At 44.0% G+C, this 23902-nt stretch overlaps 3 protein-coding genes across 4 annotated transcripts; all 3 read left to right on the top strand.

Moving 5' to 3' along the window:
- Window positions 1-3542: 3542 nt before the first annotated feature.
- On the top strand, window positions 3543-7391 carry LOC112230094 (uncharacterized protein C2orf16-like). The gene is made up of 5 exons (XM_042310660.1): window positions 3543-3659; window positions 5599-5735; window positions 5963-6141; window positions 6338-7010; window positions 7055-7391. The coding sequence occupies exons 1-5, from the start codon at window positions 3543-3545 to the stop codon at window positions 7389-7391; spliced, it is 1443 nt and encodes a 480-aa protein (XP_042166594.1).
- On the top strand, window positions 7285-17037 carry LOC112230219 (TRIO and F-actin-binding protein). Of its 2 annotated transcripts, none has more exons than XM_042310754.1 (13): window positions 7285-8093; window positions 9256-9421; window positions 9530-9655; window positions 9802-9870; window positions 9972-10061; window positions 12113-12222; window positions 12749-13241; window positions 13628-13856; window positions 14063-14171; window positions 14359-14518; window positions 14830-14943; window positions 15533-15619; window positions 15874-17037. In XM_042310754.1, exons 1-13 carry the CDS (start codon window positions 7645-7647, stop codon window positions 16018-16020), a joined length of 2349 nt encoding a protein of 782 aa, XP_042166688.1. In that variant the 5' UTR covers window positions 7285-7644; the 3' UTR covers window positions 16021-17037. The 2 variants fall into 2 exon arrangements, with proteins under 2 accessions (XP_042166688.1, XP_024252177.2); XM_024396409.2 differs by having other exon boundaries at window positions 14060-14171.
- Window positions 17038-18307: 1270 nt separating this feature from the next.
- LOC112230220 (putative RNA-binding protein Luc7-like 2) lies at window positions 18308-23699 on the top strand. The gene is made up of 9 exons (XM_024396411.2): window positions 18308-18903; window positions 19352-19446; window positions 20112-20210; window positions 20432-20542; window positions 20791-20934; window positions 21301-21477; window positions 21642-21823; window positions 21928-22116; window positions 22404-23699. Exons 1-9 carry the CDS (start codon window positions 18843-18845, stop codon window positions 22738-22740), a joined length of 1395 nt encoding a protein of 464 aa, XP_024252179.2. The 5' UTR covers window positions 18308-18842; the 3' UTR covers window positions 22741-23699.
- Window positions 23700-23902: the final 203 nt, after the last annotated feature.

The raw sequence follows: 23902 nt of genomic DNA, 5'->3' as shown, positions 1-23902 counted from the left end.
TCACACAAACACTACCGTTCAAAAGTTTGGGGACACTTAGAAATGTCCTTGTTTTTGAAAGAAAAGCACATTTTTTGTCCATGAAAATAACATCAAATTGATCAGACATACAGTGTAGACATTGTTCATGTTGTAAATGACTATTGTAGCTGGAAACGGCATATTCTTTATGGAATATCTACATAGGTGTACAGAGGCCCATTATCAGCAACCATCACTCCTGTATTCCAAGTGGCACGTTGTGTTAGCTAATCCAAGTTTATCCTTTTAAAAGGCTAATTGATCATTAGAAAACCCTTTTGCAATTATGTTAGCACAGCTGAAAACTGTTGTCCTGATTAAAGAAGAAATAAAACTGTCCTTCTTTAGACTAGTTGAGTATCTGGAGCGTCAGCATTTGTGGGTTTGATTACAGGCTCAAAATGGCCAGAAACAAAGACCTTTCTTCTGAAACTCGTAAGTCTATTCTTGTTCTGAGAAATGAAGGCAATTCCATACAAGAAATTGCCAAGAAAAAAATGAAGATCTCGTACAATGCTGTGTACTACTCCCTTCACAGAACAGTGCAAACTGGCCCTAACCAGAATAGAAAGAGGAGTGGGAGGCCCCGGTGCACAACTGAGCAAGAGGACAAGTACATTCGAGTGTCTAGTTTGAGAAACAGATGCCTCACAAGTCCTTAACTGGCAGCTTCATTAAATAGTACCCACAAAACACCAGTCTCAACGTCAACAGTGAAGAGGCGACTCTGTGATGCTGGCCTTCTAGGCTGAGTTCCTCTGTCCAGTGTCTGTGTTCTTTTGCCCATCTTAATATTTTATTTTTATTGGTAATATCGGAGATGTGTTTTTTTCCTTTGCAACTCTACCTAGAAGCCCAGCATCCCTGAATCGCCTCTTCACTGACGTTGAGACTGGTGTTTTGCAGGTACGAGATCTTCAGTTTCTTGTCAATTTCTCTCATGGAATAACCTTCATTTCTCAGAACAAGAATAGACTGACGAGTTTCAGAAGAAAGGTCTTTGTTTCTGGCCGTTTTGAGCCTGTAATCAAACCCACAAATGCTGATGCTCCAGATACTCAACTAATTTAAAGATGGACCGTTGTATTGCTTGAAATGTCATTTCGGAGAATGACATTTTCTCTGAATGCTTTTATACGGTACTTACAATATTGTCTTTTGATGATCTGGTTCTATTTCACCCTTGCGTGTGACCTGCACGAGTCATTCTACTACCAAAGATATGCATATTTAAGAATGTTTAATCACTCTAAGATACATTCATGAAAATACAATCTATCTACATTTGTAGAAGTCAGTCATGCCAACTTCAAGTTGGTGGGATGCTGAACTTTTCTTTGGCGATCATATTTCCATGGTTACTAAATCTCCTCTCACCATGGCAACTGTCGCCTGAGCAACAGAGTGTATCTATGCAACTAGGACGCTCAGCGGAAAAAGGATTTGGGCAGAAATAACTCCCTGCAACATTTTCTTGCCAAACATGCTGTTATTAATATCCTGAGGGTGACATTTCATTTGAAAGATTTTTTGGGGTTAATACTCTCTGAGAGTAGTATTACAGGTAAACTTCTCAAAACTACAATTTCTGAGAGTGCAATTAATCACACGCAACTTTTGGTACAGCTAATTTGAGCTTGAATTTAGACTATTCCACACAGTGATAAATTGGCCCTGTTACAGAATCCAGAGCAGTCAGTGTTCACTTCACCTATTTAAACATACAGTACATCTATAAATACACAGCCTTTATAGTCTACAGTCTACGCTGAGCATGCAGCGTGAATGACAAGTGAGAGTACATGATCCACTAAGAGACTGTGGGAATAGTCTGTCTTTGTCGATGTGTGTGTGTATGTGTTCTCCTGTATGCGTATGTGTGCCTGTGTGTGCTTCCTGGCCTCCCAGTACGATCCTGACGACACTTCTGGCCACCTCTGCTGGCTTCTCTGGGCACTGCTGTCCCCCAGTGGACGAGAGATACAATTGACTGTATATCTATGGAAACAGCTGTTTTCAGCATAGCACAGCTGATATTATATTCTATACACACACAAAGGGCCCCTAGACAGGTTACATATGTGAGGCTAGATGCTGTAAATACTCATTTTCATTTCCTCAGGTAGGTATTGACATAGATACTCTACTAGCCGACCTGCCCTGCAACATTAAGGACCCACCTGGCATTTCAAAAAATATAAATCCGATGGTTTCGACTTATTTCATACCACGTTTATTTTGTCACTATTCAATTTAAACGGGTTCGTTTTTCATCGGTTAACCTTGTATTGGAATCAAGTTGAATGCCAACTCAAGATTCAACATGTATTTCTTGTTCCCCAGAAGATGGCCACTCTATGGTCCAGTCTATGTCTGTCATGCGGTGCCTGTTCTAGTAAACAGAGTTTTACAGGTGACCGCTCGCGCTTGTCCTGTAACCCTCAGAGCAGCCATCTGTAAAACAGGCCCACCACATGACATCTATCCAGTGGAGACAGTTGCATATTTCCCTCTCTAAAGCTGATGACATCTGATACACACCTTTGGGGGCCAGTGGGCCATGTTGGCTCCAATGAGAGTCCGTTGATGTTTAACATGACAAAAGACAGAGCCACAATGGCAGTTATACCCACGCCAGTTTCACCCAGACTTGGATGAGTTCTGAGAGTATGAAGTGTATGACCTGTGCTGGTTACTTTGCAGTTAAAAATGAACTTGGAGTTAAATACTAAATAAGGTATTTAAAAATTCTATAAATACATTTGAAGTGTTTTTAATATCATAATACCAGCCTGGCAAAGACAGATTGGGCTTTTGAGTCTTTGTGTTTATTTATGAACTAAATGGCTGTAGGTTACTGTGTTATGGTTATAGTATTGTGTGTCAAACTAGTTTTGTACAGCGCTGTAAAGGTATAGCCTACCATCCGCAGTGGTTTTTGTTTCACTCAGTCGCCGTCTTAAGTAATTGTTGCTTCACCTCAAGGGACCCAGAGGATGTTGTTTGGCCACAACCATGAGATGAAGTTACCTACTACCTGAAGCATTTTATTGAATTACATTACAGTGTAACGACCGCTACAGGTCAATGCGTGCAAATGACCGATGTGGTCCATATTCTGCTTCAGAATGCAATTCTAAAGATGTAAAATCTTCATTTGATTAGTTAGTAATTTCCACTTTGACATTTCAGACTAGATTTGCCCAAAGGAAAAATGTATCAACCACTACAAAACTGTCCATTAATTATAATCCACGTAATAATTCACATTTCCTGTTGCTGCAGGATTATTTTCCTGCTGTAGTAAACTGGCTCAAATTAAGTTTCTACGTCTGTATAGTGTTGCTCTTGACATACTGCATTACTATGTGCTGTCTATACATTATATGGTTTGATTGGTTATCCCACCTCTAATCAGGATGTACCACCTTTGTGTAGGTGGATTTTGTAATAGTGCATTATTGCACTGGGCCGTACCATCAGAGTAAAATAGGAGTGTTCACCTGATCTGAGGATCCATCATGCCCCTCTGTGCTGACGACTTTTACTGCCACCAGTTCCAACCCAACACCTTTGACCCCTCCCGCTGTGGTTCGTGCCTGCGCCCGGGACACATGCACCTGAACAGTACCTCACAGGTGAGCCAGGCAGGAGGGGCTAGTGTTGAGGGAAATGGACGATGGACGGCTAATGACTGTTAAGGGTTGTTGGGTTTGGAAAAGGTCTGGATTATTACCTTTGCTGTACAGTAAATTGTGGTATACGTTTGAAACACTTCCAAAAACGTTCATTTTATCTTCCCAAGTGGCAGTACGAGGAGTAACCATTTCTGAACGAAACAAAGGTGCATATTAAACAACATAATGATGCAATAAACACAAATAAAGCCACCAAGCGGGGTAATTCTAATATAAGCTACACTGTAGGTGTGATGAGGACTAACGAACACACAGGTTGGCGTTTGATTATATTATTATTCTATCATTAATTAATGAAAAGCTCATTTGCATCCCTTGAGGGAAAGATAGTAATCTAATCCGCTCACATAACACATTGCACACAAGCACCCACACAACACATACAAGCACACACACACCCACACACAAGCAACCACACAAGCAGGCACACACACACACACACACACAAGCAACCACACAAGCAGGCACACACACACACACACACACACACACACACACATACAAGCAACCACACAAGCAGGCACACACACACACACACACACACACACACACATACAAGCAACCACACAAGCATGCACACACACACACACACACACACACACACACACACACACACACACACACACACACACACACACACACACACACACACACACACACACACATACAAGCAACCACACAAGCAGGCACACACACACACACACACACACACACACACACACACACACACACACACACACACACATACAAGCAACCACACAAGCAGGCACACACACAACACACACACACACACACACACACATACAAGCAACCACACAAGCAGGCACACACACACACACACACACACACAACACCAGCCCACTCAACTGAACCTGTACCAGAAATAAACTTCTACTAATCTTCACTGTCATTGGAGTAATCTAATATGCTCAAACAACACGTGCACACAAGCACCAGCTCTATGGATGAACCTGGACCAGAAATAAACTTCTACTAATATTTATTTTCATTTGAATAATCCTTTAATTTCAAAATAACAGAATATTCTAGATAGAAATCCACGCCTGCTCACAACACAACAAGTATATCAAAAGTCAAAAGTGAAGAAAGGCTTTTGTGTGTTGTAGGGAGGGCAAGAAGTGAAAGAGGGATCAAGAAAGGGTTGAGAGGAGGATGGGTGGATTCTGGTTGTGGAAGAGCAGCAGACCAATGAAATAATGATGAGCAAGGCCAGGGAGAGCTTGTGTTACCGTCGTCCTTGCCGGCCTAATGTATTAGCTCAGGTGGACAAGGTGAAGAGAGGATAGGTAGATGGGGGAGGAGAGAGGGGGGGGAGAGAGGGAGGAGAGAAGTTGTTATTGCCACTTGCAGCCTGTCTTAACAGCAGATTTGTAAAGGGACGTCCAAGGGAGCTCTGCAAGCAGGTGTAGTAAGAAGTTAGCATTTTGAGTTATACGGAAAGTTAACTTCTTTTCATTTATTCCACAGGCTGCCATTTTGTCCGAAGTTTGTTTACTTTACTTGTTGGTGCTTTCTCACATGCTTGTTGAATTGACCTTGAGAGTGGTTTCAACTCATTCGTTTAATTCATCTTTAAGCATTGTAATGTCATTGGTCACACTAGGTCATGACTGTCGTGCCATAGAGGTACCTGTACACTGCAGCATGTTTGAATTTGTTTGATTTGTCTCCAACTGTACTTTCACGTTACTATGCAACTTTCTGAAAACACAACAGAATGACATACTTTGTGTACCAAGCCTTAAAAGTGACTTTTACACATCTCAGATGGTTTGCTGAATTGACAAAGCCATTGACCAGTTTGACATTCTCTGAATTATTAACGATTGGACGAAATGTGTCCCGTTTCACGAATCAGGACAACCATGACTTCCTGTCGGAGGTGACCAGCTACAGTGATGTCACAAGGAGCATCTGGACCTATCAGGAGAGCCTAACTCACACTCCGAGTCCTGACTGGGAACTCAATATCTGTGACTCTGACACGGTACACAGGTGAGTGTGAGTGTCATTGGCAGTTGACTTTAGTAACACTACATTAAGGTATACTTAAAGTGATTTATAAAAATGTAATGAACAGTTAGATAACATTATATTTGAATGAAATTCTACAATCAGGTAGTGATTTCTCTTAAACTAGCTCTACAGTACATTGTGCCACACTCATAGTGTGTGTACCCCTACCAATGTCCCTCATGCCCTCCCTCTATATCTCCACCCAGCAGTCAGGAGGACCCGTGGGACTTCCTGCCAGACCCAGGGAGGAGTGGCTCTAGCACCCCAGCAGGGTGCTGTGTGACGGGGCCAGAGATGACCCGGGTGGACCCCTCTCCCCACAGACCACCACACAGCTCACTGATGGAGGAGAAGAGAGGTCGGGAGAGGTTCAGGCGACCCTCAGGTCAGACCAGCTCACAGTATTACAGACAGACATTTTTTCTGGGACTGCTGATACAATTTTCATTCAATTCAATTGTACTTCAAAATGTTATTGTAATTTTTCAGTTAAACATTTAAATGTGTCTTTGCTTTCCATTTAAGTGGGGCTCAATCAAATGGATGATCTATCATGCCATGTCCCTACTCTTCACTTATAGGATCAAGAGGAGAAAGCGGCTACTTCTCTCCGGACAGGAAAGCCTTATTTGATGGTGGTCCCCAGGCTCAGGTGGAGGGTGTATCCAAACGGCCTTACCGGTACTATGAGAGGGGCCATCCGCTCCCCAACAACCACAGCCCAGAACCCAAAGCCGCCATCCCCTACCGGAACGTGAATCTCGGAATTCCCTCCCAGAGGAGAAGCGATGAAACGTTCCAGCAGGAGACCTGGAGGAGTGAGTCTCCGCAGAGATACACCTGTCATTCCAACTTCAGACGTGGTGGCACTGATTCTCAAGATCAGTCTCCTAGCCCTCGCTCCCCATGCCCAAACCGGTATAAACTTGCTGAATCACGATCTGCATCCTCCCAACGTAGAAGCTCCCACTCCAAAAGTCACGCTCCTTCTCACGCTCCGTCTCACTCATCTCGCTCCTTGTCTCGCCATCCGTCAGGACGGTCCAGTCCCTCTCACAGACGAGGTTCTGTCGTGTCTCGCCACCCCTCCCTGTCTCGAAACACGGCCTCCTACAAACACACTGACTCCTCCCACGTACGAAATGGTAAAACAGAGCATTACGCCAATGAGCGTGATCAAGATTCAAGAGAGTCAAGAGAATCAAGAGAGTCAAGAGAGCCAAGAGAGTCAAGAGGATCAAGAGGATCAAGAGAGCCAAGAGAGCCAAGAGAGTCAAGAGAGCCAACAGAGCCAACAGAGCCAAGAGAGTCAAGAGAGTCAAGAGAGTCAAGAGAGTCACGAGAGTCAAGAGAGTCAAGAGAGCCAAGAGAGTCAAGAGACTCAAGAGAGCCAAGAGAGCCAAGAGGATCAAGAGAGCCAAGAGAGTCAAGGGAGTCAAGAGAGTCAAGGGAGTCAAGAGAGTCAAGAGAGTCAAGAGAGTCAAGAGAGCCAAGAGAGTCAAGAGGATCAAGAGAGCCAAGAGAGTCAAGAGACTCAAGAGAGCCAAGAGAGCCAAGAGGATCAAGAGAGCCAAGAGAGTCAAGGGAGTCAAGACGTCCCTCCCACAACTCAAACAGTCACAGTTTGGACTCTGAAAAACTGTACAAAAATCTTGACTCCATCTCTCGACGTGACTCTCCAGCCTTGCAACCAAACTCCTACGAAGGGTCTCGAAGCCCCCGGCCCAGAACAGATAAAAACCCTTCTCCAACCACTCGCAGTCGTGATAGTTGGGAATGCTCTCCCCCTATAAGTGGCTATGGTACACACAGCCATTCACCCCAAACAGAAACCAAGCATAGCGACACCAGACCTGACACAGCACAGAGCTACTCAAGGAGACCAGAGATGGTTGCTAGAGAGGAACGGACAGAGATGCACCCCCCTAAAACCAACCCCAGCCTCCCTCCAGGCTCCTGGCGTGGCTCCTCCCACTCCCTTCTAAGCCCTGCCCTCTCTTGTAGCTCCTCCCCACCACGACTAGGCATCGACTCCCAGCTGCTTGCCAATTCGTTGAAACCCTGCCCTGCGACCATGGAAATGAATGACAGGCCAATCAGTGACAGGAGCAAGAGTAATGTTAGACGGGGCCTGGAGTACCTGTTGACCCAAGAGGAGCCCAAGAGAACCGCCTCAGTGGACTCCCAGGGGATGACCATAGAGGACTACGTCATTCTGGCCGACATCCCCAGACTGGACCTGGGGTCAGAGGGAGAGGGGGCGGAGGTGCTACTGGCCCCGAGGAGGAGGACCCAGAGCCCCAGCCCACGTAGAGACCAGAGGCACAGGACACCCAGGTGAGTGGGGAGACTAGAGAGGCGACAGGAGGGACATTGTAGAGAGAGAGGGAGGAGGGAGGGCAGAGGAAGCATGATACATTTCTATGCATATTGTAAGGATCTACTGCAGGTACAGCATATTGTAAGGACCTACTGCAGGTACAGCATATTGTAAGGACCTACTGCAGGTACAGCATATTGTAAGGGCCTACTGCATGTACAGCATATTGTAAGGGCCTACTACATACACAGCCTATTGTAAGGACCTACTGAATGTACAGCATATTGTAAGGGCCTACTGCATGTACAGCATATTGTAAGGGCCTACTGGATGTACAGTATATTGTAAGGGCCTACTACATACACAGCCTATTGTAAGGGCCTACTGCATGTACAGCATATTGTAAGGGCCTACTACATGTACAGCATATTGTAAGGGCCTACTGCATGTACAGCGTATCGTAATGGCCTACTGCATGTACAGCATATTGTAAGGGCCTACTGCATGTACAGTGTATTATAAAGGCCTACTGGATGTACAGCGTATTGTAAGGGCCTACTGGATGTACAGCATATTGTAAGGGCCTACTGGATGTACAGCGTATTGTAAAGGCCTACTGGATGTACAGCGTATTGTAAGGGCCTACTGGATGTACAGCATATTGTAAGGGCCTACTGGATGTACAGCGTATTGTAAGGCCTACTGGATGTACAGCGTATTGTAAGGGCCTACTGGATGTACAGCGTATTGTAAGGGCCTACTGGATGTGCAGCATATTGTAAGGGCCTACTGGATGTACAGTATATTGTAAGGGCCTACTGGATGTACAGCGTATTGTACTGGATGTACAGCATATTGGCCTACTGGATGTACAGTATATTGTAAGGGCCTACTGGATGTACAGCGTATTGTAAGGGCCTACTGGATGTACAGCGTATTGTAAAGGCCTACTGGATGTACAGCGTATCGTAATGGCCTACTGGATGTGCAGCATATTGTAAGGGCCTACTGGATGTACAGCGTATTGTAAAGGCCTACTGGATGTACAGCGTATTGTAAAGGCCTACTGGATGTACAGCATATTGTAAAGGCCTACTGGACGTACACTATATTGGGTCAGGATTTTCTCTCATTGTCTCTCTCTTGGTCTCTATTTCTCTAACTTTTCTTCTATTGTAGGTATGTAGAGGAATCTGATAGCTGCAGTACGAGGGTTGAGTCTGATGAGAGAGGGAGAGGCAGAGAGAGGGGGAGAGACAGGAGGGAGAAAGAGAAGGAGAAATATTGCGACTCAGAGGATGGACGACTGTCCCGAACCCAGTCCACAACTGATCTTCAGCCACAGGTGATACGCTTGATACCTTCGAGTACTGTAAAAACAGGTCTGCCATCAAGTCACTCATACTGTAAGTACCATCATATAACCATTATTCATATAATCCCTTTGTTACAGAGGTCAGACAATCAAACTAGAAAGGGCCTCAGATCTTCTAAACCACGGCAGAGAGTTCTACCTGAAAGTACTCAAACACAGTCTGACCTAAAGGGCTGGATGTCAAAACTGGATGAATATGGGGAGGTAACACTGCAAATGACACATGTGATCATGTGTTAGAACAAACTGGAACAAATAGAGGAAAGCATCATTCAAAACAATAGCAGTGTTTTGAATATTTTTAAGTGTCACTGGTTTGACTGAGTCTGTTCGGCTTGTGTTTCTAACAGTGGAGGAGACACTGGTTTGTGATGAGGGACGCTGCACTGAGTTTCTACATGGACTCTGAGGCTGAGGAGGTGACATCATTTCCTATATCTGCAATATCAGTTCCCCAATTATATACCCATAGAAGTATTTCTGAGTCTGTATCACGCCAGTTCCTCCATGTCTGTTGTAGTCAGATGACCTGGATGGAGAGATAGACCTGACGACCTGTATGAACGTCCAAGACTTTGACGTGGAGAAGAACTATGGATTCCAGATACATGTGTGTTCTTCCTGGTTTTTCTCTCATTGAACATCTACTACCAATACTACTACTACTACTACTACTACTACTACTACTACTACTACTACTACTACTACTACTACTATTTCTGCTACTACTGCTACTAATACTACTACTACTACTACTATTGCTGCTGCTACTACTACTACTACTACTACTACTACTACTACTACTACTGCTACTACTACAGATGCCGTATCCTAACTTGAGCCAGTTTTCTACAGCAGGACAATAGTCCTGCAGCAAAAGGAAATGTGAATTATTGTGTGGATTATAATTATTTGACATTTTTTGTAGGGATTGATACAAGTCTGACATTTTAAAGTGGACATTACAAACTTTAGAAGCCTTTTGAAACCTTGAATACATTACAAGTTTACGTTTCCTGATGTGCAGGAAAATCCTCAGCAACAAAAGAGTGATCAAATGAAGATCCGATATCTGTACTACTACTACTACGACTACTATTACCACTAATACTACTACTACTACTACTACTACTACTACTACTGCTGCTACTGCTACTACTACTACTACTACTACTACTACTACTACTACTATTACTACTACTACTACTATTACTACCACTAATACTACTACAGGCAACTACTGCTGCTACTACTACTACTTGTACTGCTACTACTACTACTACTGCTACTACTACTACTGTTACTACTACTACTACTGCTACTACTACTGTTGCTACTACTACTACTACTGCTACTACTACTACTACTGCTACTACTACTACTACTGTTGCTACTACTACTACTACTACTACTACTACTACTACTACTACTACTACTACTTCTACTGCTACTACTACTACTGCCTACTACTACTACTACTACTACTACTACTACTACTACTACTACTACTACTACTACTACTGCTACTGCTACTACTACTACTACTACTACTGCTACTACTACTACTACTGTTGCTACTGCTACTACTACTACTGCTACTACTACTACTACTACTGCTACTACTACTACTACTACTACTACTACTACTACTACTACTACTGCTGCTACTACTGCTGCTGCTACTACTACTGCTACTACTACTACTACTACTGCTACTACTACTACTGCTACTGCTACTACTACTACTACTACTACTACTACTACTACTACTACTGCTACTACTACTACTACTGCTACTACTACTACTACTGTTGCTACTACTACTACTACTACTACTACTGCTACTACTACTACTACTACTACTACTACTGCTACTACTACTTCTACTGCTACTACTACTACTGCTGCCACTACTACTACTACTACTGCTACTGCTACTACTACTACTACTACTACTGCTACTACTACTACAACTACTGTTGCTACTACTACTACTGCTACTACTACTACTGCTACTACTACTACTACTACTACTACTACTACTACTACTACTACTACTACTGTTGCTACTACTGCTACTGCTGCTACTACTGCTACTACTACTACCACTGCCACTACTACTACTACTGCTACTGCTACTACTACTGCTACTACTACTACTACTGCTACTACTACTACTACTACTACTACTACTACTACTACTACTACTACTACTACTACTACTACTACTACTGCTACTGCTACTACTACTACTACTACTACTGCTACTACTACTACAACTACTGTTGCTACTACTACTACTGCTACTACTACTACTGCTACTACTACTACTACTACTGCTACTACTACTACTACTACTACTACTACTACTACTACTACTGTTGCTACTACTGCTACTGCTACTACTACTGCTACTACTACTGCTACTACTACTACTACTGCTACTAATACTGCTACTACAGTCCCTGCATCTGAAATGTCATCCTAGTCCCTCCATAAATAATGCACTACTTTTGACCAGGGCCCATATAGTAGTGCACTATATATCATGTAGGGTGTCATTTCGGATGCAGTCTTGGTGTCAATATGCTTTAGTTCCTTCCTGTTTGTAACCCCTCAGACGTGGCTTTTCTCTGTTCTTTATCTCTTGATCTCAACCAGACAAAGAAGGCAGTGTTCACTCTGTCAGCCTCGACCTCCAGGATCAGGAGGAAGTGGGTTAATGTGCTGAGACGGACTATCCAACCCAGACACTCTTCAGACATCACACCGTGAGTCTTTCTATTGACTGTGTCTGAAATGGCAGTGTGTCTGAAATGGCAGTGTGTCTGAAATGGCAGTGTGTCTGAAATGGCAGTGTGTCTGAAATGGCAGTGTGTCTGAAATAGCAGTGTGTCAGAAATGGCAGTGTGTCTGAAATAGCAGTGTGTCAGAAATGGCAGTGTGTCTGAAATGGCAGTGTGTCTGAAATGGCACTGTGTCTGAAGTGGCACCCCATTCCCTATTTACTGCACTACTTTGGATCAAAGCTCCTATTAGTCCTGGTCCAAACTAATTCATGCACATCACAGGGAATAGAATAGGGTACCATTTCAGACGCAGACAAAGTCCTGCACTTAGACTGGTGTGGCCTAAGATCACAACAGAAATGCACATAATTACTTTACGACATAATGAATGGAATTGGAGGCAGCAAGAAGACAATTAGACAAATGTAATAATATACCAGAGTAAAAAATGTGACTATGTAACTATATCTGAAACACTTTTCCTACGGTCCCCATTATTATATCACAGACGGTCAGACAGTGAAAGAGAAAACTCTCAGCCTGTTTCGTCTCGCCAGCCTCCCTCTGTGCTCACCTGTGAAGACTCCGACCCTCAAACCACTAACTCCACCTCCAACCTTTGTCAAATGGACTCTTTGGCCCCGGATCTAGATGACACCTCCCCCAACATGTCATCAGACAGTCAGAGAGAGGCAGGAGAGGGCTGGGACAGAGAGCAAGCCAAGCGATTTGAGGAGAGGAACAGATGGTTTGAGGGGGGGATCCCCTTCAGAGAGATGGGCAGCAGATGGGACTCTCTGGATCTGAAGAAAGCCGGCGTACCTGTACCTGTCACTCACACCATGGACGTGGACGTCAACAATAAGTGGGTGGAGTTCGAGAGTCTAACATTCAGGGAGATGAGCGCGCTGTCTCTGATTGGTGCACAGACTAACCAGACCAATCAGATGATTCCTAATCAGACGATTCAGACGACCAGTGCAACGGCCCTACAGAGGGAGGTAGTGTGAGAATTATTTTCCACTCAAAATCCTAGATGTAAAACAGTTATTTGTTCATTTGAGTGTTTAACATTTAATAATCATAACGTTTAGAACTGTCTTGTAAAGGTATTATAGAAACAGAAAGGATGTTTTCAATATACATAATGAATAATTTAGGGAATCTTTCCTCACCCTTCTCACATGTCCTTCTCTCTCTCTTTCTCTCTCAATGTCTCACACTTCCATTTTCTTCTCCCCTCTTTCCAACTATTTTCTCTCTCCATCTCTCTCTCTCTCAACCATCTTCCCTTTCCTCTTCCCGCTCCTTCTTTCTTTCTATCTCTCCCCTATCTTCCTCACCTCTCTATCCCCCCCTTGACTCCCCTCCTCTCCCTCTCTCTCAGGCGCTATCACTCAGGCAGCAGGTGGAGTGTCTGCGTAAGGAGCGTGTGGAGATGGGGATGGAGGTGGTCAGTCTGTGTGGTCCCTGGGCCCCCTGCGGCCAGCGTCTGGAGGCCATGGAGGCGGCCCACCGCAGGGCCCTGATGGAGCTCCAGGAGAGTCACGCCAGGGAGGTCCGAGAGCTGCAGAGACAGAGACTACTGCAGGAGGAGAGCCAGGCCACGGCACAAGGTGGGAAGGAGAGACCTGTTGGGAGTACTGTGTAATATCATGAAGAGTGTTATGTGAATAATTATACTTTTTCTAGGGATGATGTCACAAAGCAGCTTTTGTTGTGGAACAGGTTTCCTACCCTCCTGTGTCCTGTCCTTCCCCTCTTCGCTTCAATGTTTTCTCTTTTCCTTGTCATGTTATGCCACTTCTGTGCTCTATAGCAGTTGAGGCCCTGAAGGAGGCTCACAGGGAGGAGCTGGAGAGGGAGGTGGAGAAAGCCAGAAGGATGACTGAAGGGGGTGGCCATATGGATACTACGCACAGAGGACAGACGTGAGATCCATTCTCTTTAGCCAGACATCAAAGTGAAAGGCACCAAAAGAATGTGGAAGAGAAAGTTTTCTCAAATGGGATAACTAATCACCCTGTGCTTGTGTATCAGTGTGGTTGTGCATTCATGCATCTGTGTGGGCATGCCCACATGCATGTGTGTTAAACATGTGTTCTTGGTTCTCTACAGGCCCCAGGCTGATGCCCTCCACAGTGAGTTGGACGTTCTGTCAGAGAGATATTCCCAGAAGTGCCTGGAGCTGAACCGGGCCGAGCAGAGAGGAGGAGACAGAGAAACAGAGCTGAGCTGGAAGGACAGAGAGATGGAACAGCTCCGCAGAGAGAACCAGGTCAGAGAGCAAAAGGAGAGAGAGAGGGATAGAGAGCAGAGGGAAAGAGAGCAGAGAGAGAGGAGAGAGGGAGAAAGAAAGAGCAGAGAGAGAAAGAAGAAGGAGAGAGAGGGGAGAGAGAGCAGAGAGAAAGAGCAGAAAGAAAGAGAGCAGAGAGAGGAAGAGTGAGAGCGAGCAGTCTGTCATGAGACTAATTAACAACAAATGAATTTTCTAATGAATTTTCTAATTATCAATTTAAGCAATGTACCATACTGTCACACAGTGCAATAGTGATAAGTCTTTTTATTTCTTCTTCATGTTTGTCTCAGGAACTGCAGGCTCGTCTGACTGAGGAGATCAGCCGCATGCGCCACTTCATCACAGGTCAGAGGTCAGGAAACGTCTCCCCTGGCAACTTTGAGCGCAGTCCTTCGGAATTGGAAGTAAGAATAAAGTTTGACATTCTGATTAATTGTATTGGAAGCAGAACCGGATTCAAATACATTTTGTATTTGACCATTTGTTATTTCAATGCCTTCTTCTGTGTGTGACTATTTTCTAATTCACAGCCGAAAACAAGTATTTCTATTTGAGTATTTGAATGGTTATTTGTAAAAACCAAATAATCGACCAAATTGTATTGAAAAGTAATGGAAATTCCTGAATTAATATTTGAAACTAGGTCTGATTGGAAGCAAAGCTTACATCGGAGTTGCTCTATTGATTGGTGTGTAGATTTGTGTCGGCCATTGGTGATTGGTCATGTTGTAATGTTGTCCTCCAGATGCTGCCATCTATTGGCTGGACCAGATTCATTCAAAATCCTGAAAATCTTGCCTCAATGACGTGCTGCTGGGGTCCTAAAAATAACCATGTAGAACAACTAGTACTGGTCATCAGTGACATCGGTGCACTATTCATTCATTGACACGATACTGGTGAAAGAATTGTGGAATAATCTTCATATTGATGAGTATTGCATCACTAAAATGACCAAAAATACTAAACTGATGTATCTGTGTTGCCCTCCAGATGCTGCTACGAGCAAAGGAGATTGAGGTCGGGTACCTACAAAAAGAGATTGGCTGTCTAAGGAATGAAGTGCAGTCTCTAACTAAGGTACTACTGGTATATTCTGTATCCACATGATCAACCCTTACAAAATCCTGATTGCACACCATAAAAACAAATACTAATCTTCAATCAAATTTCCCTCATCTTGTCCTAAGGTACTTGCACATGCCATTTCTACTGTTCCACTCCAGACCAACCATTCAACCACCATACGTGTTTACATAGACACACAACAGAATATGGATAAGAAATGTCACTCTACTGGTCTCCTCTGTGTTGGTCTATGACCCCCCCTTTAGGAGAAGCAGAGTTTGTGTGACCGCTACAAGGAGGTGTACGTGGAGCTGATTGGGATGAAGGGTCACAGTGAGCTGGAGATCAGGGACCTCAGGGAGCACCTCAGACTGACTAACGCAGCACTGCACGAGGGGAGAAGAGACACCTGAGACTGGCCAACGCAGCGCTGCAGGAAGAGATAGAGTTGGTGGATGGATAGTTGGATACCTGCTGTGAAGAGCCAAGAAGCCATACAATAGCACAATGTTTGTTCTTCTTTATGGCTGGCTGTGGTTAGCCTGGAATTCTCCAAACTGATATGCTCCGTTTCAACATATAGCAAAGTGAAACCGTGGTGAAATAGAGCACATCAATCTGGATTCCAGGCTAGGCTGTGGTTGGAGTTATAAGACCAAAGAATGTATGTTTTATAGAATGACAGGGACAACCACAAAATTACACCAAAGAACATACCCCAACAAATGTGTTGTTATTTTTATTTATTTTGACACACAGACTCTTTATTGAGTAAATAATAAGACACATGCAAGAGTGAAGTCTGACTGTGCTGTGACCTCGCAATGATATCAAATAATATGTAGTAATCCGTGGCAAGGAGGTGAAAGTGGGACTAAAAGGGAGGAAAGAGAGAAAAAAAGGCGATGGAGAGGTGGATCATGATGAGGGCAATCTTCTCCTGTAGGGGGCATCTCTCTCTCCTTCCTCATAGTGGCATGCCATCACAATTGCAAAGCACCCTGGGAAGGAATGAAAATGCAAGCAATGTCAATGGTCATTAACTCTCACAGTTGTATTATTTCTCTTCATTCTCTTTTAGATAATCCTTGGTACCATGTCAACATGTTCCAACATGACTGTTTGGATTAGGTACAAACCATTATGTAAATAAGATGGTGCACGTATGCACTCTAAACTACTGTTAGGGACAATAGTATATTAAAGAGATGTTTTATTTTAGGGTAGCCTATGTGTCACCCTGGGACTAGAAATGTTATTAGCCTTTTATACATCAATAGCTGTATCAATACCTCTCTTCTCATCACTGACCTAGGTTCAGTCGTCATCGTCATCATCCTCAGGGACGAAGATGTCATGCTCCTCAAGTAGAGCCGCAAAGTTCTTGCTGATCAGCGTTCCCACGTACAGGAAGGGAATCACGACAGCGGTCATGCGGATAAGGCCGAAGGATATCTGGGTGATAGGGGCGAAGGAAAGAAAGAATATCTACAATCTGAAAAAATGTTACTACATTAACTAAAACCGCTAACATCATACAGAAACATGACCACATCAAGCATCATACACAGTATATGGTTCAAAGCCTCAGATAAGAGAACATGGGATTTTTCAGAATGCATAAATCCTCAACAATTTCCTTGATTCACATAATAAATGCAGAGGCTCAGGGTGCCATACTCATAATACAATAAATTATGGATCTGAAATGTTTTATTTCCCACAAACAGGCTAACTCAATTGATATGGGCTTTGACCTAAAAATGGACACTCCAATACCCCATGGTATTTCTAGTTGTGTTCATATGTTACACTGGTATATTCTGCGTAAGCCAATACTTTATTACATAAAACATTTACATATTAGCTTTATGGTAAAGTTTTTCGACGAAAAGTGGCTAAAATAATGACAATTACTTCCGTATAAAACATACACAAGTTCATTGGCTCCCGCAGTTGTCTCTCCAAATTCCTTAAAATGTGATTGGCAAAGACTGCTGTCAATCTGCTCCAAGAGTTAGGAACCTCCCACATGATGTGTAGTGTTACCCAGCCTGCTTACTAACCGACTTGACCGTGCATGAAAACTCACTTTAGCCGGCTTTGGTTGAACACCGCCATTTGCTGTTGATACCGCATTTCGACATTGGTTCAGTCTCGTTGTGTTAGACGGTTTCAAGGCGATGTTACGGCTTACTACCCCCGTATTCCTCGATACGAGGTTACGTGAGAGCCACAGGACAGCTGTCGCCATTTTTCCAGTTTGGGGTGGGCGGGACAGCAACGTTATGGGTGGGTTCAGGGCGTATGTCTATCCGTGGTGTTGGCCGAATGCCAAATGCATTTTATGACGACAGCAAAGATTAAACAATAAGATATTAATAAATACATGTAATGCACAATGTATGAACAGTCATATATAGAATGGATAATTCCAGACATTTTGTATTATGTGCTTCTCACACACTGTCCTTGCCCATAGAATCCAGTTTAGGCCTATGTGCATTCATATGCCGTCTATGCTACAATTTCATTGCGCTTGTACTTGTACTCAGTTGTACTTGCGTTACTTGCGCTAATATTGACTAACATTTATTATAGCGCTTTTTTCTTAAAAAAAATATAGAAATGCGTACGATATCTGACGACAGAGCGATCAAATGACGTTTGTGCCATTCAGCCCAACCAGCGCGCGAGAACTGCAGCATTTTGTGCTGTTCAACCAACCAGCATTTCCTTCGAGGCAGAGCGCGCTCGGAAAGAGGAGGAAGTCGAAAAATAAAGGACACCGAATTAATAAATACGTTAGAATATGTCTATGATATTTACGGTCTAACAAGGGACTGTGGTTGGTCTCACAACTACCTAAAAACCTTCGGGTTTACCTCAATTATCCGAATTTGAAATTACACTGCCCGCCACTCAACATACTGTCCCCTCGCCATACTTCGAGTTGAGAGACGAACGGGGACGAGAAACATTTCGGAATAGGCTTAACCACCTAATATTTACATTGTAAATTGGTATTACAAACTTGATAATTATAAACGTTAAGGTGGTGGAAGGTCTCAAGAAGAGGTTTTAGTGAGCTAGTTTGTTTCAAACTATTCGTGACGAGAACTTGAGGTTCTCTGAGAAAAGTTGTTCGACGTCCACGAGCCGTCAGAGGCCTGTGGTCGAGGCTGCATGCAGCAGACACCATCGGCTTGCAGTGTCGTGGACATAAACAAGAAACATGTCGGCTCAAGCGCAAATGCGAGCGATGTTGGACCAGTTGATGGGCACAAGTAGAGATGGTGAGTAAACGACAAGCTACATTGTTTCAGTGTCGCTCGATGTTTCAGAGGAATTGTTTTTAACTAGTTGTTATCATGCTATCTGACGTTAGCTAGCTAAGCTACCTTAGCCTGGGGGACAAATGGCTGAATGCTAACGACGGCTAACTACTTGTTGTGTTCACAGTAAAGTAAACACAAGGTACATTCCGTTTTAGAACTTGTCACATTGTTGATGTTTGCTAGCTGGGATATTGTTGGCCCACGAGATGCTACTGACTGGCTACAGCTAACGTTGGACAGATAACAACTAGATTAGCTTGCTAAAGTTAAACTAGCTTTGGTTTCAGGAATGAATGATCCACATGGGCATATGCACCCACCGTAATCACAATTTTGGTTCTTGCGATTGACATGACATTGCTCTGCTCACTAACTCTCTCCCCTTGTCTGATTTATTTTCGTGTAGGGGACACCATGCGCCAGAGAATCAAATTTACAGATGAGCGGGTCTGCAAGAGTCATTTGTTGGACTCCTGTCCTCACGACATTCTCTCCGGCACTGTGAGTACATGACATCTTACTTAGTCCAGGGGATCCCAAACTTTTTTGGCCCGTGACCATATTTTGACATATACATTTGTAAATCTTTGGGGCTTAGACAGTCTATTACAAATCAGTATTTCAATGGGAAGAAAGTATGGTTTGAAGTATTGGGAAGTTCAGAAGATCATCAGGCAATAGTTTTGAATGCTCTTCTGTGTAGAAAAGAACATCATTGATTTAGTGCCTGGTCTTGTCCACTCTGTTCTATTGTGTCCTGCCATTGTAGAGGGAAACAAAAGAAGCACACGTGTTCCTGAGAGTCTTATCTTTCAGTGATGGGATCATAATATTTTGTAGCTTAAATGGTTCTAAAGATAGATCCACATTTTGTAGGAAGAAAACAGAAACCGCTGTTTATTACAATCACATCTAGCGGCTATGGAGTTTACTAACGTAACCCCGGTTCTATGAACCAAGCACAATGTATTTATTGTATTTCGGAGTTCTCTCTTGACCCCATTTTTTTAATCAGATGACCCCCAGTTTGTGAAACACTGTCTTTGTCACAATGGTTGTGTGTAGTAGTGTTTATAGAACACAATGTCAATTGCACTCCTGAGTACAGGACTTGTAGGTACAGCTTTGAGTGAATGATTTAATGGATGTTTCTTGTCGTCGTATAGAGAATGGACCTGGGAGAGTGTGTGAAGGTCCACGACCTGGCCCTCAGGGCTGACTTCGAGATCGCTTCCAAGCAACAGGAGTACTTCTTTGAGCTTGACGTGAGTCATGTTGGACTGTCACGTACCTAGTATTCATGTTTACCACACACACACACACGTTTCCTCTGCATGCAAACTCCATGTGATCTGTTGATCAATGGATTGTCTCTTTCTCTCCCTCTTTTTCTTTTCTTCTGTTTTGTCTCCATGTAATATCTATTGATGCTTTTTCTCTAATCTGGCGACTTTTAAACGCTCCTCGCCATCCCCTGTCACCGCAGGCTGCTGAGCACCTTCAGTCGTTCATCGCTGACTGTGACCGCAGGACTGAGCTAGCAAAAAAGAGACTGGCTGAGACGCAGGATGAGATCAGCGCTGAGGTTGCCGCCAAGGTGACCGACCCCTGTTGTTTGTCTTACTTAGATAGTTCCCCACATGCTCATTAGGTGAATTGACACTATAGTTGGAATCCAATTCCATGGTATGTGTTGTTGTTCTGGTTTTTCTAGATTAATGTATCTGATTAATTTCAGAAAATGACATTTCAACCGTGTATAAGAAACTGTAATTAAAATGAGATTCTTGTTGCTCTGGTTGTCACCGTGTCATAATTCTAACCCTTTCTCAATGGTATCAACAGGCTGAGCGGGTCCACGAGCTGAACGAGGAGATCGGTAAGCTGCTGGCTCGGGCTGAGCAGCTGGGGGGCGAGGGCAATGTGGAAGAGGCACAGGAGGTCCTGGAGAAGGTGGAGAAGACTCGCGCAATGAAGAAGGAGGCAGAGGTCAGTTGGCAGGGGGTCAAGGATGGTTGTGGTCACAACCAATCATCGGAGCTAGGAATTGTACGTACTGTGATTAAATAAAGATGAACTTGTTAAAAAAAATGTATATATGGGTATTTGTATGTATATACAAACCTGTTTCAGCAAGGCCTCTTAGATGTTTAACAGCCAGGTATAAGAGGAATTTCACATGTGCACTCAAAATATATCCCAAAAGTCAGTCAATATCAGTCATTTGAAAGTGGGTCAGGCATTTGTGTACTATGTCCTAATTAACGTTAGTCTTCAACACCGCAACATACGCACTAAGAACTTTGCAGTGTCCTAGTTCTAACGTCAGTCTGGTTTACTGTTGCTTTCTCCCAGGACGTATACAGGAACTCGATGCCGGCGTCCAGCTTCCAGCAGCAGAAGCTCCGGGTGTGCGAGGTGTGCTCCGCCTACCTAGGTCTCCATGACAATGACCGCCGCCTGGCTGACCACTTCGGTGGCAAACTGCATCTGGGATTCATTGAGATCCGGGAGAAGCTGGACAGGCTACGGGTGAGACACACACCATATATCAGTAGTCAGAACCTAGTAGGATATCACTAGTTATGTAGACGTTTACCTTGCTTTTCAGGAAGTGTAAAACCTGAGCTGTCTGAGCACAGTTGTTGCGATGGATTTGTGTACTTAGTTACATGTTTTTTTTTTTCCTGCTACAGAAAGCCGTTATGGAGAAGCAAGAAGGAATGCGACTGAGAAGAAGGGAGGAAAAGGAGGAAGAGAGAGCAAAGGAGTGGGAGCTGGAGCGAGAACGAGAGAGGGAAAAGGAGAGGGAGCGCGAAACTGAACGTGTACGGGAGAGGGAGAGAGAAAGAGAGAGGGGGGAGAGAGATCGCCGGAGGTGAGCTAAGTCTGACTTGTTCCCACCAGTTCAGACATCAAATAAATACTTCAAAATGCTTGTTCTCTTGTATTTTAACAATCCACTGATGTATTTTTTCACAGGACAAGATCAAGAAGCGGTGAACGATACAGGGAGGGAGGCAGCTCATCCTCCCATCGCTCGAGACGACACCGCTCCTCTCGTCCCAGGGAGGAGGGAGGAGGAGAGCGGGACAGGGAACGGGAGCGTAAGCATAGACACAAAGATGGGCATCGCTCGCGCTCCCACTCTCACAGGAGCAAGAGGAAGAGGTGAGGCCCAACAGACAGACAGGAACCCTGATGTGATACTTAGAAAATGGCAGCTAGCCCTTATGTCACTAAAATCAAGCACCAACTAGAACTGAATGAAATCAGGAGGTACTACTACCTTTTTTATATTACCAGGTTGCCTGAACAACAAAAAACTTGGATGTTTTCTTTCCGTTGCAAAATGTTTTTCCAGCTCTTTCCAAACAGTTTGTCTGGGTTTCATTTAGTTTGTCTATCATCGGGTGCTTGATCTTTTACCAATTCTTGATCTGTTTCCTTCTACCCAGGTCTTCCAGGGACAGATCCTCACACACCCGAGACAGAGAACCCCGCTCACCATCTCAGCGCTCTCCGTCAGGGCGTTCACCCTCAGGGCGTTCACCCTCAGGGCGTTCACCCTCAGGGCGCTCCTCTTCCCAGGAGAGATGGAGGGAGAGCGGAGGAGAGGGCCCACCCCGCTCCCTGGAGCAAGACGACAGGCCCGAGCCCATGACGAGGGAAGACCGGGAGAGATCCACCTCTCCAGAGATGATGGCCAGGGGGAGAGAAAGAGAGAGATCTCTGTCGCTAGAGAGGGATAGACGTTCCAGCTCAGATGGGGAGAGGGAGTCGGGGGAGATATGATACAGAGGGGGACATCCAAGGTCATGTTAGAGCAGGGGGGGGTTTAGAAAGATGGAGCAAAAGCCCATTCTAATGGGCTCCTTACCCCTTCACCTGAGCCATAACCCTTAGATGTTTGCAGATCTATAAGATGGAAGCAATATGGTGGAAGCTACACTGCTTATACCTATCCAGACCTTTCAGAACCGCAATCATCAAAGGTTTATGGCCAGGTGGGAGGGAGTGAATTGGGACTGGCTGGAAGGGTCCAGGAGGGTGGTGAGTGAGTGTGTGTTCATTCATGTTGAAGTGCGACATAAATTGGCCGGAGAGGAAAAATTGGGACAAGGAAATCAGGACGGGAGCATGCAAAGATAGTTGGTGGAGCTTTCGATTGGGATGAATGGGAAAGATCTTGAACGAAAGGAAGGAGGTTGGACTGGGAGCAACACTTTATTTCATGTAATAATTGGATATTGGGACGGGGTTAGTAGAGGGAGATGGATGTTCTACCCATTTAAACATTATTTTATTTTAGAAATGCTGTTTTTTTTTTAATCATCATTATGATTGACAATGTTGATGCTGTTGTCATTTTCTGGGTTCCAACATGGATCAAAGATCGGTTTCATATGGGAGAGCGCGTATAGTGTGTACGACTTAGATTTATACACAAACAGTGATGAACAACCACATCCTTTGAAAGATAAACATACTTGAGTACCACTTAACTCTTCACACTAATATGGACATGTAGAATTCAATATAGTTGACAACGTACACAAGCATTTTACATACTGTTACTTTATTGGTATTCAGCAGAAACCAATGAATAGATGCATACATTTCAGCAGAAACCCATGGTCAGACACACACACACACACACAGTCCTTTTGCTGTGAGTCAAGGTGGATGTTTGGGGGATCTACCTTGCTGTGCCATCTACTACAAAGTTAATAAAAGTCCTGCTTCCATTGTGACTCATGTTTCCTGTCCATTCTTAATGTTGGAATCCTTAGTTGAAACAACAAAGCAGGCATCCCGCCTGTGTTTTACCTTTCAAATTCATAGCTATGGATGACAGGACTTACCATGATATAAACAATTATGTTAACCATGTTTTGAGGTTATATAGTGTTAACATTTTGTTTATTAACATTGGAGTATAACAAGCTTAAACTTG

This window comes from Oncorhynchus tshawytscha, linkage group LG32 (assembly GCF_018296145.1).
Source record: "Oncorhynchus tshawytscha isolate Ot180627B linkage group LG32, Otsh_v2.0, whole genome shotgun sequence".
NCBI lineage: Eukaryota > Metazoa > Chordata > Actinopteri > Salmoniformes > Salmonidae > Oncorhynchus > Oncorhynchus tshawytscha.
This window is presented reverse-complemented; position numbering and strand designations above follow the sequence as displayed.